Source organism: Pleurodeles waltl, chromosome 7 (genome assembly GCF_031143425.1).
Source record: "Pleurodeles waltl isolate 20211129_DDA chromosome 7, aPleWal1.hap1.20221129, whole genome shotgun sequence".
NCBI classification, from domain to species: domain Eukaryota; kingdom Metazoa; phylum Chordata; class Amphibia; order Caudata; family Salamandridae; genus Pleurodeles; species Pleurodeles waltl.
In genome coordinates this window covers 871,851,379-871,872,198 of record NC_090446.1, presented here as the reverse complement: position 1 = coordinate 871,872,198, position 20,820 = coordinate 871,851,379, and the positions used below count along the sequence as shown (strand labels likewise).

The following is a 20,820-nucleotide window of genomic DNA, read 5'->3' as shown; positions in this document are numbered from 1 at the left end:
GTCTGTCGACTTGCAGGATGCTTACTTTCATATCCCGATACTCAAGTCGCACAGGAAGTATCTCCGGTTTGTGGTAGGGTCGCAGCACTATCAGTTTGCGGTCCTCCCGTTTGGTCTTACTTCAGCACCTCGAGTCTTCACAAAGGTGATGTCAGTGGTTGCGGCGGAGCTCAGAAGGAAGGGGATAGCAGTATTCCCTTACTTGGACGACTGGTTGATCAAAGCCAAGTCCCCGGAGCTTGTGTCGCATCATCTGCAGTCAACAACCCAGTTGTTGTTCGACCTGGGCTTTTCGGTGAACGTGCCCAAATCTCACCTGGAGCCCTCTCAGCGCCTCCTGTTCATAGGGGCAGTACTGGATACAACATTGAGTCGAGCCTTTCCTCCGCCTCAGCGGGTTCAAGATATTCAGGAATTGGTTCCAATGTTTCGAAATGGAGCGGTAGTTCCAGTCCTCAAGGTCCTTCGTCTGCTCGGTCTGTTCGCCTCCTGCATTCTGTTGGTCACGCATGCTCGCTGGCACATGAGGGCTCTTCAGTGGTGCCTTCGAAGGCAGTGGTCTCAACACAAGGGAGATTTAGAAGGTACTGTCAAGATCTCCAGAGATGCTGCTGTGGAATTGAAGTGGTGGATTGCGGGCAACAATCTTTCACAGGGAAAGCCGTTCGCGCAGTCGCCCCCAGTGGCCACGGTCATAACGGATGCTTCCACCCTAGGATGGGGAGTTCATCTGGGGGATCTGGAGATCAAAGGGCTTTGGTCTCCAGAGGAACAGGTGTTTCATATCAATCTGTTGGAGTTACGGGCTGTACGTCTGGCTCTCAAGGCCTTCCTCCCATCCCTTCGTGGTCAGTCGGTACAGGTCCTGACGGACAATACTACCACGATGTGGTACATAAACAAACGGGGAGGAGTAGGGTCGTACCTTCTCTGCAGAGAAGCTCTTCGGCTATGGTCCTGGGCAAAGGACCATCAGATTTGCTTGGTGGCAAATCATCTGGCCGGGGTCTTGAATGTACGTGCGGACAGTCTCAGTCGCCAATTCTCGGCAGACCACGAGTGGCGTCTCCATCCAGATCAGGTCTGTCTAATCTTCCAGTTATGGGGGTTTCCTCGGATAGATCTGTTTGCCACTCTAGAGAACGCGCATTGCCCGTTATTCTGCAGCCTCCAGTATCCGATGCAGGGAGCGTTGGGGGACGCGTTTCAGATAACCTGGTGCGACCAGTTGCTTTACGCGTTTCCCCCCATACCCTTGATTCCTCGAGTGTTGAGGAAAATTCGCCAAGACCGGGCTCAAGTCATCTTAATAGCTCCGGATTGGCCAAGGAGGGTATGGTACTCCGACCTTCTCCAACTCTCACTGTGCCCTCCGCTCCGTCTCCCTCTCAGGGCAGACCTCCTCTCGCAGTCGCAGGGGCAGGTTTTACACCCCAACCTCCAGAGTCTGCGCCTACATGCTTGGAGATTGAACGGGGCAACCTGAGTGCCTTCTCTCTCCCGCCTGATGTAGTGGATGTTATCTTAGCGGCCAGGCGACACTCCACTAAATCTATCTACGCTAATAGGTGGTCTAAATTTGTTATGTGGTGTGGAGAGAGACAGATTGATCCCCTACATGCTCATCTGTCACATGTTTTGTCTTTTGCACTGTCTCTAGCGCAGAAAGGTTGTGCAGTGGCTACCATTAAGGGTTATTTGTCGGCCTTGTCAGCCTTCATTTGTCTTCCAGACCAACCATCGTTATTTAAATCCCCTATTGTTCTCAGATTCTTGAAAGGTCTTCTGAATCAATATCCTCCAAGACCATTCGTTATGCCTCAATGGGATTTGTCCTTGGTCTTGACTTTCCTTATGGGGTCCCCTTTTGAGCCTATGCATTCTTGCCCCTTAAGGTATTTGGTTATTAAAACAGTATTCCTGGTAGCTATAACATCTGCAAGGAGAGTGAGTGAGTTGCAGGCCTTATCGGTTAAACCCCCTTATACAACGTTTTATGGGGATAAGGTGGTGTTGAGGACCAAGGCTGCTTTCCTTCCGAAGGTTGTTTCACCCTTCCATTTGGCTCAGACAATCACTTTGTCCACGTTTTATCCTCCGCCTCATCCTTCAAAGGAGGAAGAAAGACTACATCGCCTGGACCCAAAAAGGGCGTTGAGCTTCTATATCGACAGAATGAAGGATATCAGGCTGGAGGATCAGCTGTTTGTCGGATACGTGGGCAAGAGGAGAGGAAAGGCAGTCCACAAGAGAACACTCTCCAGGTGGGTTGTTCTTTGCATTAAAATCTGTTACTCTTTGGCAAAGAAGGACCCTCCTGAGGGCATTAGAGCTCACTCCACCAGAGCTAAGTCGGCCTCTTCGGCCTTGGCTAGGGGTGTTCCTGTGGTCGACATCTGCAAGGCCGCAACTTGGTCGTCCCTTCACACTTTTGTGAAACATTACTGTTTGGACTCTGAGGTCAGAAGGGACGGTCATTTTGCACGGTCAGTGCTGCAGGATTTCTTGGTTTGACCATTTAGGCACCCACCGCCGGGCGTGGTACTGCTTTGGGACTCTATTCATTAGGTGAGGAATCCACAGGTAGTTGTATCCATCAGAAGAACGAGTTACTTACCTTCGGTAACGATTTTTCTGGTGGATACATTAGCTACCTGTGGATTCCTCACGGTCCCACCCGCCTCCCCGTTGCCTTTTTGGTCTCTCCAAGCAATCCTTGAGTGTGCTCCTTTTGGTCTTCAAAGTTGCAATACATTTTGCATATATGATATTTGTATATATGTGTATATTTATATATAAATCTATATATATTGTGTATATACATGATTCGTATGTATAAATATATTTATTTGTTTAAAAAAAAAAAAAAAAAAAAGGTTATATTAAATCTACAGCTATTTTATTGCAATGTGTGTGATTTACAATATTAAGAGATGTTGCTTTGCTCTTTCATTACATTGGGTTATTATTCTCATGCACATAAAAAATGTTGGTACTGTCATCGGCACGTCGGCGAGGACCTCTTATTGCATATATGACGTCAGACGGCGTCGCGTGAGCTAGAATGACGTCCTCGTCGACGTGCAGAGACTAGTAAGAAGATTAAGGTAAGTAACTCGTTCTTCTCTGACTGACACATACCCAACCGTTCTGTTAGGCGGCAGGATATAGCATTTGAACTGCCTCCATCAGACTCAGCTGACATTTCATACAAACCATTCAAAATGGCTGTGCCTTGCCTTTCATTTCCTGCCTGCTCCAACTTCCCCTCAACACCAGAGTATCACTCCACAATCTAGCTGCAAGAAGGCAACCTTCTGCTGGCTGGACGTACCATCAAGCTGTTGCTAGCTTTCAAGAGAGATGAGGGGTGGCATTGCGTTGTTACCTCAAACTGAAAAAGAACTGAGTTCTCAGACTAGATCTCCACCCACTGAATACTTTTCTGTGGAAAGACAAGTTCAAAATACTCACCCTGTCTCAGATTCTTTCTGCCCGGGACCCAGGAGTCTCAATGGTGTACATTATCTGTGCTTCACTGTCTGGTTAGAACCAACCAATTTGCCGTGCTCCCCTTCAGCCTCAGTTATTTTCAAGTTCAAGAAAATAATGGTTGTCTTTACTGGCTAACTTTAGAGATTGGGAACACATTGTCTCGTACCTAGATTGGCTGCTGAGGGTATGCTTGCTGCAATGAGTTGTAGACCTTCGTTGGAAATTGCCAGGAAAGACCGCACCAACCAAACCGGAGGAGGAATCGCCATCATCTACAAAAGCTCCATCAACGTCACCACCTCCACCTTAGATACCCCCCTCGCCGCCGAACACATGCACTTCCAGATCCACACCGACCCCAGGACCACCCTCAGAGGCACTCTCGTCTACAGGCCCCCTGGCCCACGTGCACCATTCAGCGAATCCATCACAGACTTCATAACCCCGCACTCCCTAGCCTCGCCTGACTACATCCTCCTCAGGGACCTGAACTTCCACCTGGAGAAGAACGACACCAACACCGCCACCTTGCTCGACAACCTTGCCAACCTCGGACTCAAGCAACTGGTGAACACCCCCACCCACACTGTCGGCCACACACTCGACCCCATCTTCTCCGCCAGCAACCACGTAGCCTTCAACTACTCCTCCGAGATACACTGGACCGACCACAGATGTGTCCACTTCACCTTCAGACGCAAGACCCACCACCCTCGCACACAACTAATCTCCTGCAGACCCTGGAACAAAATCTCCACAGAACAGCTACTTTCCACTCTCAACCACAACCAACCCGCCATCACCCCCGACGCCAACAATGCAGCCCTCCGCCTCACACAGTGGATCACCAACTGCGCCGACAACCTCGCCCCCCTCAGAAACCTCCCAAGACAGACCGACAGGAAACCCCCTTGGTTCACAGACGCCCTCAAACCAAGAAAACCTGCTGCACCCTCGAAAAGACCTGGCGCAAAGAACACACCACAGAGAACATGTTAGCCCTCAAGACCGCCACCCTCAAACACCACCAGCTGATCCGCTCTACCAAAAGGGCATCCTTCAAAGAGAGACTGGACAAGAACACCCACAACAGCAAAGAGCTCTTCAACATCGTCAAAGAGCTCTCCAATCCCAACGCCAGCTCCAACACCATCACGCCCTCACAAGACCTCTGCAACTCCCTCGCCACTTTCTTCCATCGAAAGATTACTGACCTACACGACAGCTTCAGACCCCAGATCCTGCCGACCACCACTGAACTCCCAGCCCCAACCATCACCCTCAACGCTTGGACCCCCATCGGCCCCGAAGAGACAAGAACCACCATGAACTCCATACACTCCGGCGCCCCTTCGGATCCATGCCCCCATCACATCTTCAACAAAGCCGACGCCATCATCGCCCCCTATCTCCAGAGCATCATCAACAGCTCGCTCACCACGGCCACCTTCCCCGAGAGCTGGAAACACGCAGAAGTCCACGCGCTCCTGAAGAAACCTACAGCGGACCCCAACGACCAGAAGAATTTCCGCCCCATCTCGCTCCTCCCCTTCCTGGCCAAGGTCATCGAGAAGGCCGTCAACAAGCAATTGACCAACTTCCTCGAAGACAACAACTTGCTCGACCCCTCCCAGTCGGGCTTTAGGGCCAACCACAGCAGGGAAACTGCTCTCATCGCAGTCACTGACGACATCAGAACCCTGATGGACAACGGTGAAACAACCGCCCTCATCCTCCTTGACCTCTCGGCCGCCTTTGACACGGTCTGCCATCGCACCCTAATAGCCCACCTCCGCTCCACTGGTATCCAAGGACAGGCCCTGAACTGGATCATCTTGTTCCTCTCGGACCGAACACAGAGAGTCTACCTCCCGCCCTTTCGCTCAGAACCCACCGAGATCATCTGCGGTGTCCCACAAGGCTCCTCACTCAGCCCCACTCTCTTCAACATCTACATGAGCCCCCTCGCCAACATCGCTCGCAAACACAACATCATCTCCTATGCCGACGACACCCAGCTGATACTCTCCCTCACCAAAGACCCAGCCACCGCCAAAGCCAACCTGCAGGATGGAATGAAAGACGTTGCACAATGGATGAAGCTCAGCCGCCTGAAACTGAACTCAGACAAAACGGAGGTCCTCATCCTCTGTAACTCCCCGTCCGCCTGGGATGACTCGTGGTGGCCCACGGCCCTGGGCACCGCACCCACCCCCTCAGACCACGCACGCAACCTCAGATTCATCCTGGACCCCCTTCTCACCATGACCAAGCAAGTCAACGCTGTCTCATCCTCTTGCTTCCACACCCTTCGAATGCTCCGGAATATCTTCTGCTGGATCCCTGCCAATACCAGAAAGACTGTTACCCACGCCCTCGTCACAAGCCGCCGGGACTACGGGAACACCCTATATGCAGGAACCACCGCAAAACTTCAGAAACGTCTTCAGCGCATACAAAACGCCTCTGCACGCCTCATCCTCGACGTACCCCGCCACAACCACATATCCGCCCACCTGAACCACCTACACTGGCTCCCCGTCAACAAAAGGATCACCTTCAGGCTCCTCACCCACGCACACAAAGCCCGCCACAATAAGGGCCCCGAATACCTCAACAGTCGCCTTGCATTCTACACTCCCACCCGTCAACTTCGCTCTACCAGCCTCGCTCTCGCCACCGTCCCTCGCATCCGCAGAACCACCGCCGGAGGTAAATCCTTCTCCTACCTGGCAGCCAAGACATGGAACTCCCTTCCTGTCCACCTCAGGACTACCCAGGACCACCTCGCCTTCAGGAAGCGCCTCAAAACCTGGCTTTTCGAGCAGCAGTAACCCCCCCCCCCCCAGCGCCTTGAGACCCTCACGGGTGAGTAACGAGCTCTATAAAAGCCTTGATTGATTGATTGACAATCACTGAAATCCTGATTTCTTTGGAGTTTTCTGTCAGTGAGCTGAAATGTGACCTGGGCCATAAATGAAGGATTCCCTTCATCGGGGCTCCTTGTGACACACTGATGTTCAAGGCCTTTTCACCACTGCAGCATGTCTGAGACTTTCAGAATATTGTCCTTGTAATTTGGGCTCCATCATGGGTCTCAGCAAGCATGACTTTGAGTCTTCTAGTTCTCCTAGCCTCGACTGGAAGTCTGCCTGCCATCCATCAAGAGGAGGCTGGTGCAGGTCTTCACAGACAACATAACTGCCTTGTGGTGCTGAAACAATCAAGGTGGTGTTAGGCCATGCATCCTGTACCATGATGTGCCTCTTCTAAGGAGATGAATAACCATCAGAGCATAGTTCTGGTAGATGACTATCTAGCATGATTTCTGAATGCCAAAATACCAGAGATCACAAGTGACATCTCCGTCCCAGGGTGGCAAAGTGCATCCTCAATCAGTGGGACATGCCCTGGTTAGATCTACTTATCCTTTAAAAGTCAATGGGAGACTCCTGACTGCAATGAGTCACGGGTCTTTTGTACACATTACACATGCCCAAGCAGTCTTAATAGCTGCTTAATCGACCAGGAGAGGATGATAGTCGGAACTCATTAGCATGAACATTTTCCCACTGATCACTTCGGAAGAACTTCCGGCCTTAGCAATAGGGGAGGGTCCAGCACCTATCTCTGCAACCTTTACCTCCATATGCGGAGACTGAGGGTAGCAATGAAATGCACTCAGTTTCCTGGCCACAGTAGTCAGTAATCACTGCAGGCCGACGCTCTTCAAAAAGCCTGTTTACATTGGAAAAAATGTATTTTCTTATGTAATGCTTGCCATACCATCCCTCTACAAGCCAAACTTTCTGGTGCTTTGTTTGTTCTGTCGTTGACCTTGCAGTGCCTTACAGTGAACACTGTTAAGGGTTATCAGTTGGTACATTTGTGTTTGTGTTAACCCACTCTGTTTACATCACCTATTATGATGCTTTTTTATTAAAGGTCTGTCTTTCCTCTTTCTCCCAAAGCTAGTCCGCATGCCTAAATGCAATTTTAACTTGGTGTTATTATTTCTCATGTGCATGCCCTTTGGCCCAAAACACAGCTGCTCACTGTGACTGCTGATGTTCAGAATAGTTTTCCCAACTGCCATTACCTCTGCACGCCAAGTGAATAAACTACAGACACTCGCTGCTCGCTCACCCTACTTCCCTGGTCTGTGAAGTGAACTCCTGAAAATCTTAATAAGATCCATTCTAGGTTTTGGCTCACCTTCACCTGCAATTTGTTAGACTTGCTTTAATTCTGAGGGTCTGTAAGAAGAAAGAATAGCAAACCGGTTTGAGAGCACAGGGTAATATTTATATGTGGCCCTGCTCCATTACTGATGGTGCGGTACAGAGACTCCGTGTTTTTCACACTGTCATCTATAAGCATGCAGGAGATTTGCAATAAAATTCGGTTGTATGTTCTAAAGGGGAGGAGTCTGCGGATAGCGTATACACCAAAAATGTGTTACCTAAGGTAAGTAACTAGTTCATGTTCACTATGGTAAAAAAGCAAAAACAAAACAGCAAGTGTAACTCACACACCAGTAAGAGGCTTTCCCACTCTTTCCATGTAAAGATGTGGTGTTTTGGTAGCAGTCATTCAGGCTTTGTGTCCTTCCACTTAAGCACAGGCATCCTGAACAAGAAATCTGAAACTGTCTGTGTCTAACCCGCCACTTCTAAACTGTGCTTCCAAGCTGTTTGGAATGAGAGTATATCTCAGAAGGCTATTAACCACTTAAAGTATGCAAGCAAACCGCTCACAGTGTGTTGGGCTGCCATTTACATAAAGAATCATACTTACTGCTTGTAGAGGGGCTCTGAAATGCTGAAGGATGAGGCGGCCATGCTAAGTGCTACAGTTGTAAGTCACAAGGGTGTGTTACTTGTAACATTATTTGAACATTCTAGTTGATGAGCAATTGCAATCTTGAAACTGGGTATGTTGCCATGTTGCATTTAGTAAGACATAGGATGCCTAAGAGTATTGATATGCATTACAAACTGGTAAATTGTCCTCCCGTGTTCTGAGATAGCTCTTTGCACATAGGTGTTGGACAATCGCCATGTAATGCACCTTTAGGAGTGCTGAGTTTGAAGAAAATGAAAACATTTGTAACTGCACTTTGATAGTACAATACACCTCTAATTAAACAGTTGGTTGTATGATGAAATTGAAATTAATGGCATTCTGTCAATTTGTCTTTACAGCTGGGTACAGAATTTTGGCTCTGAAGGCCTCTCTAGCCTCTTAGAGATTTTGAAACGACTTCAGGAAGAGTCCAGCATGTGAGTAACACAATAGTTAGTTTAAACAGTAATTTAATTGTGTTGTTATTGACGATTAACAGGTTTGAATGGGAAGGTGAGCAGATGCAGAGAATAATTTTTATTGGAAGATGTCTGTTGAGGGAAATCATGACAAAGGCAAATGTTTGATTGTAATATATTTTCTCTTGTAATACATTATCCAAAGGGAGGTGAAAGCATCTTTATAATAAAGCACATGTATCTAATTTATTGATCAAAAAAGGAACTGTAGATTTAATTGCTGGGTATGGGTGTTGGTACCTATTTTTTTTTTAAGGTGAACAATGTGGCGCCTGCATATTGCAGAACCTCTTATAACGGGTATTTTGTTGGCCTGGAATGTAATATTCAGGCCTTTAGCTGTGGCATGCTTCCTTTAACTACTGTTAGCATTGTTTGCGTGCTACTAAGGTTTTCTATTGTGCCTCCAAGTGGTCAGTACAAGTGGAATGCTATTTTAATGTCCTTTCTTTGCTTTTGAAAGCATACTTTAGAAGGCTCTTAAAGAGCAATTGTGTGTACTGGTGTGTTTCATATAACTTATTCTTACACCACCTTTACTTTCTTTCATGTCAGTTCTGGCTGGTTTTGCATCACCATTCGGGGAAATATGTTTAAGCTACACTTGTTTGCACATTAAATAGCACTAACAATGATGCCCAAAGAGAAAGAGTTGAAAAGCATGACCCCTGCCATGACTCCTTAGTCCTATACTTAAAACACATGCTACCTGGTTGGTAGCACCAGGAATGTATTTCATAAAGGGCGGGAGCCATAACACACCTAGGGATGACATGTACCATTATCTGGCTCATTCTCGCATAGATGTAACAAAATATCAGTGTAGGCTTCTACCCAGATAAGTCAGGCCAGCTCTTTGGGATGATGCAGAGAGCAAGGGGACAATAGCCTGGTGTGGGTGGGAAAGACATTGTTCCAGAGCGCAAAAAGAATGGGATAAACTACCTCCCGTCAGACCCAGTAGCCCTTAATAGAAAGTCCTCAGTGGGTAGGCATAAAAGCCTATAGGAGGTATTATTCAGCCCTTTTTAGGATTTTTCGCTGTTGATTGAACTTTGAAACAAAAGCAATAAAGCATAGGTCACAAATGACCCTTCAAAATTCATGATTAAAATAGATCTAAAAAATCATGGCTTCACAAGATCTGTAGATGTCCTGTTTTTATGTGCAATGCAGTGTTTTGTGAAATAAGTGTATTACTCAAAGTAGAATGATCTTTACGCAAATGAGGTTTTCAACCATTTGATAGTAACCTTCCTGTAAGATTACTAGTGCGTGAAAATAGATGGTTCTTTTATGATGGGATCTCCATCTAATATTCGTAGATATTGATTAGTTGAACCAATGTATGGTACCTTAAAAAAAAAAAAAAAAAAACTTGTATAATTAAGTAAAAAAAAGGTAAGCCCAACAATTGCTTACTCTGATTCTGTCTCTTAAAACGTGTAAGAAAATATTCAAAAAATAGTTATGAAAGTAAAACAGCCTTGCTCCCTAAAACTGTTAACGAAAGAGGAAAAAATACAACAGGTTCATTGCTGCCTTACATAGAGAAAGGACTTCCCTGTCACTTGCCATGCCATTCCCTTGGACATCGATAATCATAGCGTGCAGCTGATTTACAGTTCACCCCTGGGTTATTTTCCAGCTCTGTGGGAAAGAAGCCCGTTGTAATTTTAATTGATGACAGTTTTCGATATGTTTGGGGGGGAAAAAAAAACACCTTGACACATATTTTTCCTCCTTATTTGACTTCAGATTCTGTCTGGCAGAGTGATACTCATGTGAGGATATTAACCTTTTAAAAAAAATGTGCAATCCTTTACTTTTTTTTTTTTTTCAAGAAAAAAATATACAGCAGTTGCTGAGCTGGGGTCTGTGTATGATCACTGCACCAGACTTAGGCCCTCATTTCAACTTCAGCAGTCTTTGGAAAAGACCGCTGAAGCAGCGGGTGCCAGTATACCGGCAGTGCTGGCGGTATATCTGGCTCCCTATTTTGACTTTTCCGCTGGGCCTGCGGATGGTAACAGCGGAAAAGTCACATCAACATTGCTGCCGGCTCGTAATAGTGCAGGTGGCAATGTTGATGTGCAGCAGGTGCAGTAGCACCCGTCACACATTTCACTGCCCGATGGGGCTATGCCTGGGGGCCCCTGCACTGCCCATGCCATGTGCATGGGCAGTGCAAGGGCCCCCAGGGGCACCCAAAGCCCTGCTTACCGCCAGCCTTTACATGTCGGTGTTTACCACCGTGGCCAGGCTGGTGGTCGGGGACTCAAGCACTGCTGCCCTGGGGATTATGACCACCAGCCGGAAGCCTGGCGGTATAGTGGAGGGGCCGGCGGTATGGCTGTGGCTATTGCGCCACGGTCATAATAGCTGGCGGAACACCGCCAGCCTGCTTACCGCCGGCTGCCAGGGTCATAATGAAGCCCTTAATGTTGGTGCAGCACAAGTGACTTGTAGATGCTCAGCTTCTAGCTATGCCCATCTTATTCTCACATGCACTGCCTATGTTACCTTGTTCAGGTCCCTCAGATATTTCCTTCCTTTTTGATTATGCCATCAGCTCGAGAGAGATGTGGCATATTGGACTTCATCTAAAAAGAGTTCTTTGATGCCTAGTGGATGACTTCTACATCAAGCGCTCAACATTGAGGAAAGGCTCCATGTAAGAAGGGTGCTTTACATTGAGGTGTGCTATGAGGGACCCTATATGATAGTGCTGAGGTATGCCCTCGATATTGAGATGCATGTATTGTCTGATAAAGACAGCTAGTTGCAGAATTTCCCCCAGTCATCAGTCTGGATCTGGAGAGTACCTCTGTGCACCGTTAGGTGACGTTGATCGGCTCTGCGTCCGTCGTCGGCATCGTCTGCGCCGGATATGATGTTGCGAGTCCTATTTAGGCACCACACCGGCGCGCTGACATCTGTTCCTTTCTTTCTGCGGCAGCCAGCGCTGATCCGAGCAGGGCTACCCCTCAGTCATTTTTTGACTGTCCTTTTTCGACTTTTTGTCAAAGTTCTTTTGAACTGTACAACTCCTGGTGCGTCGAGGATGTCATCCAGGAAGACCGGGTTCAAGCCCTGCGGATCCTGTATTGGGCAATGTCGGTGACAGATTCGCACCTTGTGTGACTTTGGGGTTCGAAGTGTGACCATGACCCAAAGTCGTGCTCAGAGTGTTGGGCACTGCATCCAAAGGCTTTGAGGGAGCTGTCCCTGAAGCTGATGGCGGCCTGTAAGTCGAGGTCATGGTCGAGAGGAAGGTCCCTGGAGCGGTCGTGGAGTCCCCCTTCGTCATCGCCCCACTCCAAGTCCTTAGGACGACTGGGTATGTCGAGGCACAGGAAGAAGTTGAAGAAAGTGAAATGTTCTTAGACTTCACCCAGTCCGTCGGCCGACAAGATGAGGGAACGGGGGAGCATAGTCGTTCTAGTCCTCCCACTGCAGAGCCTCTGTGTGGACTGACTCCGTGTCTTCCTAAGTTTCCGGGAGCCTGAGCCACCCCTGCCCATTTAAGAGTTTTATGAGGCCATGCGCCTCATTTGTGGACAGTCTGACACCGCTGGAGTGCCTTCGGGCCCAGCAAAGTTGGAAGGGGGCCCCTTTGGGTTTCGCGCCAGTGACTTCAGTCTCGGATTCCAAGGGGCACCCATGGATCCATGCTTGGATTTGGGACGGTGACGGTCGTACCATCTCGACCTTCCCCGACAACGCTCCTGGCGCCGCTCATGCCTGCAGGCAGCGCCGTCCCCGTCCTCATTGCTGACTCTGCTATGGAGCCAGATTGGCATTGTTCGATGCCGACTGTCGCCGACAGGCGTTGTGCTGCCTATGTCCGATCCTGAGCCTGTTTCCTATGGGCTGGGGTATGGTGAGGGATGGAAGGGATCGCTGGACCATTTAGAATACCAGCTCCAGGAGACTTTGGAGTGGTGTGTGGACTTGAGTGAAGCCAGTGGACTGAACACCTCCCCAAACACTGGCATGCTTTCTCCTCCTACCGTGGCTACAGAGGAGGGTGCTTTATACTCTGTGGTGGTGCGAAGAGCAGCTGAGGTCCTGGTCCTTGAGTTTCCTTCGGTGGCAGACAGGACTAACGTCCTGAAAGAGGTGCTTCAGCCTGGAGCATCATTCCCTCAAACCTATGCTCCCCTTCTATGAAGCCCTTACAGATTCTCTACTGGGTACCTGGTTTACCCAACACAAGGGCTCCTGTGAACAGATCAATTACCCGCCGCCTTCGCCCTACTCCACTTGACCTGAATTTCCTCATGCAACACCTCACACCTAAGAGCTTGATCATCAAAGCCTCCCCTTCCTCATCCCCAGATAGGGAATCCAAGAGGCTGGACTCACTTGGGAGAAGATACTTTTCTTTTGTCAGCCTGGCATTGCAGTCCGTGAACACTGCATGCCTTTTGGGCCGTTATTCCCACACCTTGTGAGATATGATTGTGTAAGTGCTGCCAGAGGTCCTGGAGGAGGCTAAGGCTGTACTCTCCCAAGCAGTCGCTAATGAGAGAGACACAGCAAAGTTCACAATGCAATGTGGACTGGACACAACTGAATCACTGGGTTGCACAGTTGCATTGACAGTGGCCCTTAGGTGCCAGGCTGATTGAGGACATCTGGCTTTTGGTAGTATGTCCAAGCCAATCTTATGAACATGATCTTTGATGGCATCCTTCCAGGGACGAGGCAGGGGCAGGATCCGCCATCACCTGGTCTGCTGGCAGTTCATCAAGTCAGATAGGTGGGTTTTGCAGATAGTCCAAAGGGGCTACTCCCTCCCCTTTAAGACTATCCCTTCAGCCATGCTCCCATCCTACAAATGGATGATGGATGATCACTTGGCAGCTCTTGGAGAGTAAGTTACAGCTCTCTTGGCCAAGGGAGCCACAGAAAGGTTTCCTGTACCAGAAGTAGGTCCTGGTTGCTATTCCTGCTACTTTTTGGTACCCGAAAAGGACAAGGGCCTCTGCCCTATGGTAGACCTTCAGTCCCTCAATTTCTTCCTCAGGAAGGAGAAATTAAAAATGTTCACTCTAGCTCAGGCTTTATCTGCCCAGGCCTCAGGAAACTGGATGGTAAAGTTGGACTTGCAGGTCGCTCATTTCCATATTCCCGTTCTGCCTCCCCACAGACTTGCGGTTCGCAGTAGGCCACAAGCACTTTCAGTTCACCATGCTCCCCTTTGGCCTTACCAGCGCCCTTCAGGTGTTCATGAAGGTGATGGTGGTAGTTGCAGCTCATTTGTCAGCTCATTTGTGCAGGTCAGGGATTTCATTTCCCCTACCTCAACGACTGGCTGTTGAAGGCTGGCTCAATACTAGGCTGTTGTCTCCCACCTTCAGATTACAGGGGACCTCCTGCATTCACTAGGGTTCACTATAAACCTGCCGAAGTCACACCTGATTCGGTCTCAGATGCTCCCTTTCATCGGGCTGTCCTAGATACAGAGCAGCAGCACCGCCATGTTGCACTGCAACAAGCAGGGCAGATTGTGGTCATGGACCTTTTGTCAGGAGGCTTTGCACTTCTGGACGTGACTGAACAGCAGGCCATTTCCCTGGTGGTTCAACACCTGGTGGGATCTTTAAACACCAGAGCAGACAAACTCAGCCACATTGCTTAGTCGATCACGAATGGCATATCCATCCGGACAGTATCTTCGAGTAGTAGGGTGAGCCTTGGTTAGAACTGTTTGCCTCCGCTGAGAATGCGCAATGTCAGCAATATTGTGAGTTGGAGTTTCCAAGGTGGCCATCGCTCGGCAGATCCTTTTGTCTTGAGTAGAACTCGGGCCTCATGTATGCCTTTCTGCCTATACCACTACTGCCTAGAGTTCTCAAGAAGGTCAAGAATGACTGGCCCAAGTCATTCTTGTGGCTTTGGACGGGGCATGAAGAGTTTGGTATCCTGAGCTACTGAGCATGGCCATCAATCCTTTGATCAGACTGCCCCTTCTGGAGGATCTTTGGTCGCAGCAGGATGGGAGGGTTCTCCACCTGAACCTGTCCTGCCTCCGTCTTCGTAGTATACAAAAAATAGTTTATAATAGGGACAAACATTAGTCATTGTTACACCAGTGAGTAGCTCAGTTAGACATTGGAGATATAGAAAAACATTTATCAGAATACGTTTCTTATAATTCATCAAAATCATGCAATAGCCTGTTGCTTGAAGTACTAAGCACCTGAAATGTGAAAACATCATATCCACTTTAAAAAACATATTACAAAAATAGACAAATCACTAGAACACAAAAAGATAGAAACAAACTGTGCCAGATCTCTAGTTACAAATGCAGTTCAGTATGGCCTTAAGCCAATCTTCCAATGTAATCAATTCAATGTGGCTGTAATCCTTGATTTTTGTAATCAGTACACCTAGGAGGTAGTTTAAGAGAGAACACATCAAAAGGACAGTTACGTCCACTTCTTTCCAAACATGTTGTTCACATACATATATTTAAAACTCTTTTTAAATTTCAAGCGACTCCTCCAAAGAGGATGTCAACACGTTTCAGCCCCTGTCAAATGCAGGCCTCGTCAGGACCATGGAAGAAAAGAGGTACCTATTAAACAAACAAATACTGTATACACTTAAAATACACTGAGATTAAAAAGCAAGGTACTTAAAGACAATAGCACCCCGTGGCTAAAAAGAATGTCAGGTGCCAAGAGACCCAGGCCTAACAGAATAACAACTCAAGAAAATAAAGATAGCCAGTATAAGTGTAAAGAGGCCTATCTGATGTCGTTCTGCACCATAGTGAATGTGTCAAAAAGGCAGAACCTGCATGTTGAAAAGAACTGCTAGTGGGTATTACAGTGATTAGTGACTAACCCCAAATGAGTTCTGTGGAAAGTACATCATAACTTTTAAACTGCCAGAAATCTCTAAACCACACATTACCTAAGTCAAAATAAGGGTGAGCAAGCATATTTTTTGTCCGGGCATAGTTGTCTTTCTATTAAATTATTAATGAAAAGGACGGACACGCTGGGCTGCACAGGCCTGTGTCCGCTCCTGGGGTGGTCTAACCCAATTAGGCCACCATGTGCTAAACGTACTGTTGACCCACAGAAACACGGTTACCTGTAACAAAACCAAACATAACCGTGTCTGTGAAAACCAACTTCACATTATAAAGGGCGAATGACACAAACCTCCTGCTAGGGTACTCACTTAGTAGCAGAAAACGTGTTCCGAGTTCGAAAGATTTTTCCCCTGCATCAACGAATTCTGAAAATAACTCCTGCCCCTTGCCACTTCTGAATGTGGCAGTCAAAGTGCCAGCTTTAGAGCTCACTTGTACCATCAAGTAACTTATAAAAGGGTAGCTGTGAGCCATGAAACAACACAGCCATCTTGGAAGGTGTTCTTTTAGATGGACTGTATACGATTACCATATTGAGCTCTCTATATAAAACGTATGACCTAATGAGTTTCAACATCGAAAGTGGAGTTACCGTTCATGGGAATAATGTAGATGCAAAAAAAAAAAACTCAAAAATAAGGGGAAGGCTAGAAAGACACTTGGCTTGTCACATGACCTTTACAAAGAATACTAGATATTTTGGGGAAAACGCATCTGCCATTTTAGACTATACACTTATGACTTGAAAATGCTAAGAAAGGTTAGTATAACCACTTATCAAACATATAGCTGTAAACCATGAGTGAAAAAAGCAGGGACAACGAATACCTTTAGTGAATAGTATTTACACTGGACATCTCATAGGTTTGTATGTTTTGGGATGGCCAACCCACTAGTCTGAAACTTAGTAAAAAACAAACCAGAGATTGTGTAGTGGGTGCAACAACAGCGGATGCTTACAGGATACTATAGGAGAAGACCAAGTTGTTTGAAAGTCAAACGGGACACTAGGTGCAGAACGGCCAAAAGATGGCTAAAGCTGGGAAGATAAATGAATCCCAAAAACAAAATCAAATCAGCATAATTTCAAAAAGAGATATATACATATATTAACAGTAGCTATACACACAATTAAGCATCAAAGTTATACAGACCCTCATCAGATGTTCAAACTTAAGTACACATAAAATGACATATGAGACAAATAAGCATTGAAAATAAGAAAATCTTGTATGTTTTTTGTGAAATTCGCGGGGGTGTATACTGAAGAAGTTAGGCTTTATTTCAGAACAGACTGTCTCTTCTTAAATCAAGGACCACAATACCTCCACATCATTAAGACTGTGGCGAGCTGTCCTGTACCTTTCAATCAGCCAGGCCTCTATTTTGTCTAAAAGAATGGAGGCAGATGGGCTCTGATATTTGTATTTATTACATAGAGGACTGACCACCATATATCATCTGCTGAGTGGCTAAGATCTGTAAAATGTCCTGAAATGGGAACACCCAACCACTGCACACCTGATCATTGATCTATGTTGGAGTATGCGTGACTTCACTGGCTGTGACATTTGTCCTATGTATACCAGTCAATATTGGCGTCTAACACAGTACACAACATTTCTGGTATTACAATTTGAAAATTTCAATTGTCGATGTGCTTGGCCATTGAGAGTCCTCGCTTTCATTTCACTGGTAAATTGACATGCTGTACAGGTATTGCATTTATAATGTCCGTTAAGTGGGGGTAATTCACGCATTTCTCTCAGGCCTTGCTTCCTTTTACTAGAACCCCTGTGCACCGCATCTTTGTTGTTGCCAAGGGTTGTTGGTTCTTCAATCTGAAGACCTCCTACCTCCAAGAAGCCCTGGCCTCCAGCACTCTCCAGCTCCAAGAACGACATCCTTTCTGCAAACTCCTGCGATGTGGGCATCCTTCTTTTCTATACTGCTGAGCCCTCCCTGTGACTCCTGTGCCTGCTGCCAGAGGGTCCTGCTGTGAGCTCCAGCAATTCCTGCTGGCTCTCCTGCTTGCTGAGTGCTGGCCCTGACCTACCTGTAAGGTTGGGCTTCCTGGACCTTGCTGGTCCCCACCAGTCCTGCAATCTTTGTGCAGCGCTTCCCTGCGTTAGCCAAGGCTTGTTGGTAGTCCCACTGACCCCTCTGCAATCTGATGACCGGCATGGGACAGTTCGTAGACGACTGCAGGGGTCTTCCTGCATTTCCTGGACTTATCGAGGAGGATGTAAAGCGGTTGCAAATTCCACACCGGTCAGGCAGTGATGTATACAGAGGAAAGAACAACACTAGTGTTAGAAAAATATTCTATATTTATTGTAACACACACACTAGAACTAACATTGGGATATCTCCTAACCAGAGTTATGATGATACACAAATATATTTAGAAAAAGATGTGTACAGGCATATAATAACACATGCCCCTCTGGGGGACCAAACCAAGAGTAAATGGAATGCGAGGATTACTCCAAATCCAAACTATCACCCAAAGACCCTTAGAGCTGGGGAAGCACAGGAACACCTAAGGTAAGTAAGTAGGATTCCTCACGTGCCCATGTGTAGATGTGTAACCCCGGGTCAAGTCTCCATAGGATAACATGGGGAAATTGCAATTAGATTTTTTGTGTTTCAGGATCCTTCCCAGAGGACCCAGAGAAAAACCATTGGGACAAGGAAGGTTCAAGAGTGCCCCACACACGGATACCCAGAGAAGTGGAGTACCTCAAGGGACCCCAGATGCATAGGGGTGAAGTTGTGTTGGAACATTCCGTTGAAGTCAATGTGGACCTTGGCTGTCCAGCTGCTACAGTGACCCGTGGACCAGCTCGGGGGAAACCCAGGTGTGGATTACGGATGAGGAGTGCCTCTGGAGAGAGGCGACAGTCCAAGGCTCCCGGGGTCGCCCAGGTTGACAGCAAGAAGATTCCTTCTTGCTGTCCTTAATGCAGCCATAGCCCTTGTGACTCTGGATGATGCATGGCCACGGAAGTCAAAGTCTCCTTGCAATACCTGGGGTCAAGGCAGCAGTAGGAGCCCTCCTACCAGTTGCAGTCTTGTCTTGGTTCCTGCTGAAGTCCAGCAGCAGAATCCGGTGCCCAGCAGCAGAAGTGTTGTGAAGAAGAATCTTGCAGACAAAACTAGGGTCTCACCCTCAGTGGAGCCCTTAGGGCCCCAGGAAGGGGGTTGGACAGCTTCTGCGGTGACCTACCTATCAGGGATGCTACTCTGGTGGACTGACTAGTCAGATGCTCCCCTGGGCCTCTGCCCATCTAATTTCCAAGACAGCAGAATCAAGTGGCCACCTAGCATAGCTCTGTGCACCTCCCTCGGGGAGGAGCTGGACAGGGCGGGTGGTCACTCCCCTGTTTTTTGTGTGCTTTTCCACCAGAGCGGGAGTCGGGGGTTCCTGCACTGGAGTAAACCAGTTTATGCAAGGAGGGCACCAAATGTGCCCTTCAAAGCAGTCTGGTGGCACTCAGGAGCACCTCCACCCTAGCCCAAGTACAACTATTTTCAGAGAGGTGGTAACACCTCTCCTCTACAGGAATTGTTTTGTTCTGCCTTCCTCTGCCCGAGTTAAGCTCAGCAGCAGAATGGCAGAACATTGTCTGGGGTTGGCGGCAGCACTGGCTTGCATGCAGACTTACCCTGTAAAGCTGCACAGGCAGAATGTGGGATCCTCTCAGGATGCCCCAGAGTACATAGTATCATGCAACTAACACTGGAATCGGTGTAGTTGCATGATTCCAACATGCTTGATACCAAACATGACTGGGTTTAGTGAAGCCATCATGTAGTTGGACATCTGTTGCTGACCAGTGTCCACCAGATACTTTAAAATTGCTACCCTCACTTACAAAGCCCAGAAAAAGGGGTCTAGGCTTTGTAGGGGTACCCTCACACTTATAACCAGGCACCCTGTCTTTGGGCTTAAGGACCTACTTTAGGAGTGACTTACAGGGTCTGAGTGCAGTGACCTTGATATAAGGTAAACCTTATAATTGGGGTGAGAGGTGCATGCACCATACACTAGGGACTAACCTGGGTACACCAGTATGCCAGTTGTAGGGTGTAAGAAGTACTTACTAATCAAATTTAGGGGCGAGAACACTGACACACTGGGGTCCTGGTTAGCAGGACCCCAGTGTCCTACAGTCAAAACACACTGACACCAGGCAAAAAGTGGTGGCCACTTTATCGATAGGATCTTACTTTCCTACAGCCCTGCACTCAGTGAACTTGCCTTCCTTACACAACTCCTGATGCCTCAGAGTTTGGGGATACAGAAGTCCACCAGCAAAGTCAATCCCATTGCCTTCTCTACAACGCGACCTGATTGGGGATCTAAACTTATAGAAAACTTTAGCAAGCAGAATTACTTCTTCAGAGAGCCTTACTCTGAGATCAGTAGATGCCAGCTGATTACTCAGTCTCTACTCCCATGCCCTCAATGAGACAGTGGCACAAATGTTACCAGGTGTTCCAGGTGATCTTCAGGTGTACCTCCCCTAGGCCACTCAAGACAACTGTGATGCTGCGAAATTTGCAATCAGATCTGGACTTCAAGCATCTGATTGTTTGGGTTGCTCTGTGGGTACGGGTGTGGCTCATCAATGCCACGTCTGGATGTAGGTCTACTGGTTTCTCCAGATATGTCCATGCACCCTTAAAGGACATGATGTTTGACAGCTCTGGCCTTGTTATTGATTAAATGGACTTGGAATGTTTCAGGGAGAGGTGGGCCACTGTGCATTTCTTTGGCCTTTCTTCTACCAAACGGCAATTCCTTCAGCAGTTTTGCCCTGTCCCTGGCTATGGTAGGAGTTTCTCCTTTCGAAAACATCAGACCCCTCTTCCAGCCCAGCAGGCTTATCAACCCTTTCGTGGCAGAGGCCAAGCTCCTCAGAGACAACAGGGACAAATGTGCAGCTCCGTTCCCTGCTCCTCCAGCTGCCACAAAAATGCCTTAGTATGTCTTTGCCAACACACAGCCACCCTGTTGGAGGCAGGATTCGATATTTCCTCCAAAGGTGGCAGGTCATCATGACAGACAAGCGGGTTGCCCAAATTGTACATTGGGCTGTG

At 47.7% G+C, this 20,820-nt stretch overlaps 1 protein-coding gene across 1 annotated transcript in view; it reads left to right on the top strand.

The window, feature by feature from the left end:
- The window catches only part of DIAPH1 (diaphanous related formin 1), a 978,623-nt gene that overhangs the window by 289,865 nt on the left and 667,938 nt on the right, over positions 1–20,820 (top strand). Inside the window, exon 6 of the mRNA XM_069199475.1 lies at positions 8,700–8,777. Within this exon, the coding sequence (XP_069055576.1) occupies positions 8,700–8,777 (78 nt within the window). The remainder of the gene's footprint in view (positions 1–8,699; positions 8,778–20,820) is intronic.